We start from the raw sequence: 10,020 nt of genomic DNA, 5'->3' as shown, positions 1-10,020 counted from the left end.
CCTTGTTCTTCAAATTACTGTATCTTGAGTATTCTGAGATTATGTATCTGTAATTATTTCTCTTGACTTTGTTACCATGGTTATAAGTACTAAAAAAGAGTGAGATCTATATCATAGGCATTGTCAAAGTCTGTTTTCTTTATAAAAGCCATGATGGTGTCTGCGTTCGTGGCTGGCTGTTAATTCCTGTTAAATTTTATTGAGTTAACCTCACAGATTTAAATTTCAAGGACCATAACTACTTTTAAAATATGTTGTATGTTAATAAAAAGCTCAAATAAGAACTAAATACATCTTTTGAATGCATCATATTTTCTAAAAGTGCATTTATAATCCACAGAAATGTGTAATAAATCAAGCCGAGCCAAGTAAAATTTATTTATAGAGCACTTTGAAAACAGCAACCAATGAAGTACAAGAAAAAAGAAACAAATACAAAAAGGTAGCCCATTTGTGTTGTTAGTGGAGTTGTTAGAGTCAGAACTGAGCATTCTTTAATGTTGTCTGTACCAGAACTTAAATTACTTTTGAAAAAGGTGTTAAATCGGTAAAAGAAAAATTATATTTTTCTTTGCCAAATCTTAAGGGAATGATTGAATGGGTGAAACACATACTGATTGGCAAGGTGAACAATTGGACTCTGAATAATTCAATTACTTGAGTTTATTTACAGGGACACTACCTGCTATATACAGCATTGAGCAGGCTCTGAATCCAAGGAAAGGGGAATACATCCAAACTCCACTTCTTGATAGCCAGTCACTCACATGCCCCCATTTGCACCCCACACCAAAGTACACTCATGAATCACTGTTACACAACATGTCCAGAGGAAACAGGGAAAGATCCAGGAAGGTTTGGACAAAGGTTAAAACTCCACAGAAACACGACAACTAAAACACAATTAACTTGAGAGAGCCGGGGCTGCACTGACTAGAGTAGTAGAACGATCCAGCAATGAGTACCACAGAGCCTCCACCTTAAGTAGTAGCTGGAGACACACAGAAGATGTGCAGCAGGTGAGTAAACTGGGCACAGGTGCATTGGCCAAAGGCAAAAACCCACAAACGAGTAAGGCAGAGAGGAGAGAGAGGAGAAACAAACACACACACACCAGAAAACAGCAACAAGCACGGATTGGAAACCGGAGAGGACCATTACAGAGATATGTAACAAAATAAGTCCTGACTTATTTAGAATCCAAAGATTCTAAAGACATTTCCTGTCAGGAAATGAATTCATAAAAAAGGAAGAATCAATCAATTCATTTTATTCACATAGCACACATACATGTGACAGATATGTACTGGACACAGTGCCATCATGATATTACATATCTTTGTTGCAACAGTTTACTTGATGCATTTACCTGGATGAAAAAACTGTATGCAGAGGTTACAAAACAATTACAAATATGTCCCATCCTTTCATTACAATTAGACATACTTATGTTGTTTACACAGACAGCCCTGAAATGCAGAATTTAAATATAATGGCCATTTAGTCTATGTATCATCTTTTGAGGAGTTGGGACAATTAAAAAAAAACTATATGAAAACTATCATATCACTACACAAATACACAATATATTAAAGAAAATACAAAATATCCTACAAATTCTACAGAGACTGCTAAGAAAGCCTTAAAATCACCTTAACAACAGCTACTACAACTAACCCCAATGAAGTGCAAGAAAAAATATTGATGATTTTTAGACTCCAACTAAACATTGTTTAACTTTGTCCATACCAAAACTTGTCAAATCATTACATTTAACATGATTCAATTTAAACAAAAACAAAAACAAACTTGTTTCATTTTGAATTACCCTATTAGATGTCGACTTTACCCAGACACCACTTAAACACACTATTGAAATCTGATTGGAATTCAACCAATTTATCATCTATTAAAGACCTAAGAATTAAGTAATACAAGGACAAATTCTACAGAGAGCACTACGAAATCTTTTCAAACACCCTAATAACAAATTACAACACCTGTTAAAATTCTGGGAAAGACTTTATAACCCAAACATTTCAACATGAACCTCTATTACAAATCAATATTGTAAAAAAAAGAAGAAGAATATCTTACATATTTTGACTACTGCAGTCTTGAATGTAGCTGGATGGTAACAGAAATATAATTAGGCCTGTTGTCTGGATCGCCCCAGACTACAGATTCATATTTTCCTTCAAGCAACATGAGAGTTTTCCTATCTTGTGCAGATACAGCAGAGGTAACACCAAACTGCTGGGCAGATTAAACCAGAATATACTAAGTTGCACTGCACATTTCACAGTGCTGCTTAGCACAGGTGAGTTGTTCATAGCTATAAAACCAAAGAGCCCCAGAAACCACAACCAAACAACACAGGTTATAGTCACGATGTTGTAGAAAGCTCTCAGTTTTGACTGGTTATGCTTCTCCTTTTCACCACCTGGCCCTGAGCGAATCAGAACCCAGAGTACAGAGAGACTGCAGAAAGATATGATTATTAAACACAAAACTAAAAAGCACAATATGGTATTATTGTTAAGTGAATATATAGCTGTAACAAGTGCCATTGCAAGGCACAGCAACCAAGTACAGCTAATGCTAATGTTTCTGATCCTGGCCCCACGGGCATTTCTTAATCCCAGGTAAATGATGGGGTGAACAACAGCCAAGTAACGATCTACACAGGTCAGGACATGAAAAATAATCTCTCCATAGTGAGTAAACAAACTAACAAAAAACCCCACTGCTTGAATCACTGTCTGAGACGTGTATATGCCACCAAACTGAATGAAAACCCCCAAAACCCAAATCAGCTCCATGGCAGCCACGTGGTAGGTGAAGATGTCAGAGTGGCTTGCTGTTGCAAAGGAGCGCTTCAGCTGCCATTGTTGGCGACCAAGATAAAGGACAAGGCTGCACAGAGGGAGGAGGAGGATGATTCTCAATGCAGAGACGCAAGTGTTGTAGATCAGAAGATTGTTGGAGGTGACATCGGTGGAGTTGGAAAACATTTCCGCTGCATATGTTGCAGGTCTTAGGAGTTAAAAGTAAAAAGAGACGCAGTGTTTGAATAAAAATTAAAGAAAAGAGTAAGTGAAAAAAGACTGAAACACACCTACGATAGATTACATTCTTATTGTTAAACAACTGCAGCATATATTCTTAACCTCTCCTGATGAAAGGGATGGGTAACTACAGATGCAGATAACTACAACTAAAAAGCCTGAGAATTTAAATATGAGGAAGCAAACCAAGTAATGTTAGCAACAATGACAAAATCCTAAAACTACAATCAGTTCAAATACAAATTGACTGAAAGTACTAATTGGAAAATGCTGTGTCAAAGCTCAGGATTCCCTGAGATGAAATACATGATACTTAAAAATGATCAGTGACAATAAGACACAAGGTTTATAGTAGTTTTATGGAGTTATAGCTACCTGTTGCATACATGTTGTGTTTGTTTTACCTTCATATTATCCAACCAAAATATAAACTGCACTGAATCTGACAAACAATAACATTAACTACAAGTTAACTTCTTGAATATGTTCTAAAGGGAGTATTTTTTATTTCATTATGTTCCAAAACAAAATTCACTTTCATTTAAATTGACTTAAATTACACATAAAAGTCTGAAAGTGTATTAGATTAGGAAACTGAACTGGTGAACTAAACAACATAAGTTACACTGTTATACTGGATTCAGTATCACTAATTATGTTAACCAATGTTTCTAAGAATTTGTTCATTTCTTTTATAAAACAAAACAAAAAAATTGGTAAGAGCTAAGTTTGTAGTCCATTCAACTCCACCAAAAAATATATCAACTTTAAAATATTCAAGGAGAAAAAGCTCTTTAAAAATACTTTACCTTGTTAGAAAAATGGTTTCTTCTTTACGTTTCTCTCCGATTGCTTTTTTCCTCTCTTTGAGAACTTACTGAGTGGCTTGGACTTGCACTTTATTTGAATTTATGGCACGTCCTTGTTTACAGAGCATGCATGAGTGGGGCTGTGAGTTCATTTCCATGCACATATTTTCTGATACTTTCACGGTAAATTTCAACAGGCAAATCTTTGCTCTCTTGCTGACAGAAGAAGATGTGTTTAATCATCAAGTGTTACATGACAAAACCAAGTTTATTTAATTTTATATGGCTGTTTACAATATACATCTTTTCCGGTTCAGTTAGTCATACATTTAAACACATTAATTTGTCAAGGATATAATTGCAACAATGTATTATTAAAATGCATGTAAACATTAAACAAACATGATCTGAATACAGTATTCAAATCTTGTCATTCTACATATGTTTATCCATCATTAACAGAGTATAATAAAAAATTTGACTTGTATGTGATGATGCAACTGATGTCAGAGCCTACAGCGCCAGAACTCGTTTATCTAAAATCCAAACAAATATGTATCTTAGACAAAAAAAGCTGAATATAATATAATTTACAGTTTTTAAATGATGGCTTCCTTTATTAAAGGTAAACGATAATCAAACCTATGTCCTATGTGAAAAGGTAACTTCCTTCCCCCTCCCCCACACCACCGTTAAAACTTGAATCAGTTTCACCTTCCAAAAAAAGAAATAAAGCGGAAAAGTCCAGATGCTATTGCTGCTGCTATAGAGTAGATAACAAGTTTTCCCATGAAAATCTATATATTTAAATATTTAAGACTATAGTAGTGCATATGCAATCTATCATCCTCAAGTTAACCCTCGCATTCACTTATTTTTATAAAAGCAACATGTGAGTTTTCCTGCCCTGTGTAGATAAAGGAGAGGCAAAATCAAATGACTTGGTAAGTTGAACCAGCTTACACTCATATCGACCACACACTTGATAGTGCGATTCAGCTCAGGGTGTTGGTTCATCGTGATGCTAACAAGCAGCCCTACAAACCACAACCAGAACATGCCTAATATAGCTGTGACGGTGTAGAAAGCTCTCTGCTTTGTTTGGTTGACCAACTCCTTTTCTGTGACTCTGTCTCCTGGCCCTGAACGAATCAAAGCATAGAGAACAGACAGGCTGCAGAAAGATATGATTATTATTGACAAAACCAAAGTACAGAACAGCTGAATGGCGACGTCATTACGGATACAAAGAGCTTTAACTAAGGTCAGTCCAAAGCTCAGCAGCCAAGCACATCCAATGCTGATGTTTCTCATCTTGACCCCACGGGTAGTTCTTAGACTCAGGTAGGTGATGGGGTGAACAACAGCCAGGTAACGCTCTGCACAGGTCAGGATGTGTAAGAATATCTCTGCATAGAAAGTGATGTAATAAACATTTACTCCTATCACTGCCATTAATGAGTGATTAGTGTGTGTGGGATATAAATAGAAGAAACTGCCCAAGATCCACATCAGCTCGATGACAACCATGTGATAAGTGATGATGTCGGCGTGACTTGCAGTTTTGAAGGAGCGCTTCTGCCTCCATCTTTGGTGAGCCACGCAGAGGACCAAGGTGCAGAGAGGGAGGATGAGGGTGATTCTCAACGAAGTGAAGCCAATGTTCATATAAAAACGAACCGTCGAGCATTGGCCACCCAGAACATCGTTGTAGGCGGATGAAGAGTTAACAGACATATCTGCTGTTAGAGAGACAAATAACACAAGGAGGAGACAAAAAAAGACGAAACACAAATGTTAAACAAAATTGTACAAGTGTTATTCTAGTTGTACTGTAACTCAGTCTGTGAAAAGGATCAGTATTTCCTTGAGTATCTTTTTCATCGTTCTTTTATCTTTTTGTCAACAAACTTTAAAATGACACATCAACCGGGTCACTGCTCATGGGGTCGACTGGCCAGTCTTTTACTAACTTTAATGCTGTTTTCGTTGTTGTTTTTAGCTGTCTACTCAGTATATTTGTATACTTTTCTTTTTTTTGTTATTTTTGGACTTCTTTTCGACACTCGACATGACCCCAAGGCTCACCTGGTGTAGGTGAGCCTTGGGGTCATGGCTCACCTGGTGTCCGGCTTTTCCGCCGGGCTCCCACGGACTACTTTCCCGAGGAAATAATCTGTGGGCACGGAAATCGAAAAACTCACAATAACAAGGTAACCAGGAGGGGGCAGACTCAAGAGGGAGACACACAAACAACTAGCGCTGCCATCCTTGCTAATGTGCGGTCTCTCCGCTCCAAGTTGGACGAGCTGCAAGCCTGCGTCAACCACCTGCATGAGTACAGAACTGCCTCCGTTCTGGCTTTTATGGAATTGTGGTTAAACAACAGCGACAAAGACAGCACGCTGCACATTGATGGCTTTTTACCACCTCTTCGTATTGACAGAGACCGCAAACGCAACATGGGGGCGGCGATTGTCTGTATGTAAGCAACAGCTGGTGCTCTACAGTCACTGTGAGGGAGAAGCTGTGCACTACAGACATCGAGCTTCTGGCTGTTTCCCTGCACCCCTACTACCTCTCCAGAGAATCCCCACAGCTTATCATCATCTTGGTTTACATCCACCCCAGAGCTAATGCAACTAAAGCCACAGAGTACTTCACCAACACTCAACAACAACAATTATCACCGGACTCTCCCAAGTTTATCCTGGGTGATTTCAACCACTGTTCCCCTGATAAGTCACTTAAGGGATACCAACAGTGTGTTTCATGCAGCACACGTCAGGGGAAGACTCTGGATAAATGCCATGGCTCTGTACCAGATGCATTTAAAGCCCTACCCCTCCCCCATCTCGGCTCAGCAGACCACCACGCCATCCTGCTGGCCCCTGCTTACACCCCAGTCATCAAGAGGATTAAAAAGGTCACCAAAAACATCAAGCAGTGGACAGAGGAAAGTATCCTCACCCTACAAGGATGTAGGGTGAGTCGAAGCCACTGACTGGGACAGCCTTCCTTCTCCCTCTGATGACATAGACGAACAAGTCGACACAGTGACATTAAACATCTCCTTCTGTATTGACAACATTACAGCCTTCCTGGAAAGCATCATGACCTTCTCCATCACCTGCTGGTTCCACTCCCTCAGCCTTCAGAACAAGAACACACTGCATCAGTGTGCTCTAAAATCATTGGCCTGCCTGTCAGAACTCTGGCACAGGTTTTCAGCCAACAGGCCCTTAGACAGGCAGCCAAAATCATCTACGACCCCTCTCACATTCTTCACCCTGCATTTCAATGGCTGCACTCTGGGCGACGCCTCCGCTGCATTTCCTGCAGGACTGAGAGCCACCTTTGTCCCCAAAGCCACCCTGCTTTTTAGCTCCAGCCGATAAGACCATTTCCCACACCGAAACAGAAACTACTCTCTTCTTATACTACTGATACTTTATTCACTTTTAGTCACTTACAGTTATGTATTCACCTTTCAGTCATTTTAATTTTAAAACTGTGTAATTTTGAAACTGTGTATATACTGTATATTCTGTGTGTAACCCTCTCAAGGTTATCCACTGCTGTTCAAGCCAATGATTTAATGTTTAATGTATGTAGTACTAATTCTATCCAACAGGGGGCAGTGATGGCGCTATAGTTGTCCTGCGCTGCGTTATGCGGCAAGAAGAAGAGCTGCAGCGGAGCAGATAGCCAGCAAGCTAGAAGAAGAACGCACCAAGCGTATGGCGTACCGAAGAGAATAAGAACCTCTTTTTCTAAGTGTTAAGGTTTTTATAGTCACAGAGTATTAGGATTTGCTTACCACGCATCCTTTTTTTCCAGTTGTTTTTTACTGTGTTGGGACATAGTGCGAGAGACAGTTGCTGGATACTCGATCGGCGATTGGAAGGCGAATCCTGTGGGTTTTTTTCCAGAGACGTATCACTCCACCCAGAAGGACGGCGAACGAGGATTTTACTCAATTTGCAGATAAGCACTGGGCTTATCCACACACACACTACAACACTACCCGGGTAGATTGACAAAGTTTTTTCTCAGAGCTCTGAATTTATTTTATTATTATTCTTTTTTACTTCAACACCATATTTTACTTTTTCTCCTTTCCTCACCAAACCAGAGTGGTTGGTGGAGGTAGAACTGTGACAAGAGACATAAATGGACTAATACTAATATGGAAACTGAACTGACTGATTGAAGGGGGGATTATATTGGGTTTTTGTCTCATAAGTGTTGTTAACATTCTGCATATTATTGAAGTTGCTGATGAGACTGTTATGTGTTGTGTTGTAATAAATGTCATAGAGTGTTCTCTATAAGACAGCATAAGGAGGTGTTCTAGTTTTCTTGTTCCTCTTCTCCTCATTGAAAGTACCTAGAATATCCATGTCCCTAAGTTAATCAATTAAGGGATCGATTACATGTGTATTTATGATTTCACTCATATTGCCTGTTCTTATTGTCCTTATCTTCAACGTCATGCTGCTCTGTTCTATCTTACTTGCCCCTTGGGGATAAATAAAGTATTTCTGATTCTGGTTCAATTCACACTTTGCATGTTCCTGCAGGTGGTTCTGTGTAAAAGCTTTGAAGAGTTTAGTGTCACAAACTATTAAATTAACCTTAAGATGAATCTCTGCTCTCTTTCAAGAGTAAACCTAAATTAAACTGGGCAGTATCAGTAGGGACAGGTCAAAGTCAGTCGTGAATGGAACTGGGACACCTAAACAAATCTTACTGTCAGTTTAAAGCAACAACAACAAAAAATCTGTCAGGAAGACTATGAACTGTGGCCAAGAGTTATTCCATCCTATGCTGCTGCAACTGATAATAAGTAAATGGTTTTGCCGATACATATACTTTGTTCATCTTCCTTCATGCTGCAGAACAGTTGTGTTTGCAGTATTTTAGCATATAGCTAACATTGCAGAAGAGAAGCAAACAGTTTTTTTTAAGTGGCTGAAAATTTAAACTGCAGTGTTTAAAACAGCCCGACAAAAATCAGCAAATACAAACTGAATCTCAGTCCTAGATAAATGTGAAGTCACTTTATGTTCCAGGGGTAAAGAAACACACAATAAACAGAGTTAATATGTCATATGTGGTCCTCTATTTAAAAAAAAGTGTTATTTAGGTTATCTGAGTTATCGAGAATGTCCGCTGACATCTATAGCCTGATAAGACTTTGGCTTTGGAAATTTTTTGAAACATTTCTACATAACATAAATGTTATCTTGCAAAAACTTCTTGCAATATTGGTATGTGAACATTGAGTGGACATTATCTGGAATCTACGAAACCAGTCTAATTTTATTAATAAGATAAGAATAATACTTTTCTGACACATTACCAGTCTATTTATTTGTCTTTTTATTATTTAAATTCATAGTTCAACAGGTGTGTCCAGATAACATAGTCATAACACCATTGCTTAATTCATCATTATCCAGTTTGGAATTACCAAAAAGAGGTAGGTTTCTCCAGCCCTTGCTATTGAGCGTTAGGGTTTAGGAAAATATTGGTAGTTGTAAATCTAACATTACTCAGGCATACACACTTTTAATACCAAGTTAGTTGTTATATAGTATATATAATATTACCCTACATATGCCATATAAGTGGTAATGTAAAGTGTTCCCGCAACAGCTGAGACAAAATGAAGGCAGCAGCTGGCATTTACAAAAGGATAAGCAAACATAACATTACCACTACAACACAGGCAATGTAAAACATTACAAAGAATGGTTGTTGAAAGATAAAAGAAAAACTGACATTACTAGTTAACAAACTAACCAAATCGAATTTACACTTTTTAAATCTGTTGAAGATATTTTGTTATGCTGCTTGAATAAATAAACATTGCTTTTGGAAACAAAAAAAAACAAACAAGTTAAGTATTTGTGTGAAATGAGGACAATTAAAATATTACATTAAACATCACTTACCTTGTTAGTAGTGTCCTTTGCTCCAAAGTCAGTGAGTGCTGTTCAAAACAGCTCTCTGCTGTGTCATCATGGTTGATGATGTTCATGTGTACAGCTGCAGAACTTTGTGGGTGTTTTGCATGATTATGTGGTGTTATGTGCGCTCATTTACGCCATAACTGCAATAAACATCAAATTATCGTT

The 10,020-nt window shown here is 38.1% G+C and overlaps 1 protein-coding gene across 1 annotated transcript; it reads right to left on the bottom strand.

The window, feature by feature from the left end:
• Positions 1-272: 272 nt before the first annotated feature.
• LOC146523086 (uncharacterized) lies at positions 273-3,670 on the bottom strand. Its single transcript, XM_085154682.1, has one exon. The coding sequence runs from the start codon at positions 3,012-3,014 to the stop codon at positions 2,178-2,180; it is 837 nt and encodes a 278-aa protein (XP_085010808.1). The 5' UTR covers positions 3,015-3,670; the 3' UTR covers positions 273-2,177.
• Positions 3,671-10,020: the final 6,350 nt, after the last annotated feature.

The sequence above is a fragment of the Neolamprologus multifasciatus genome, chromosome 3 (assembly GCF_963576455.1).
Source record: "Neolamprologus multifasciatus chromosome 3, fNeoMul1.2, whole genome shotgun sequence".
Lineage (NCBI taxonomy): Eukaryota > Metazoa > Chordata > Actinopteri > Cichliformes > Cichlidae > Neolamprologus > Neolamprologus multifasciatus.
Note: the sequence above shows the minus strand (reverse complement) of the source record. Positions and strands in the feature narration are given on the sequence as shown.

Excerpts from the sequence above, each read along its gene's own strand:
- LOC146523086 (XM_085154682.1), bottom strand. The coding sequence starts at position 3,014 with ATGTTTTCCAACTCCACCGATGTCACCTCCAACAATCTTCTGATCTAC.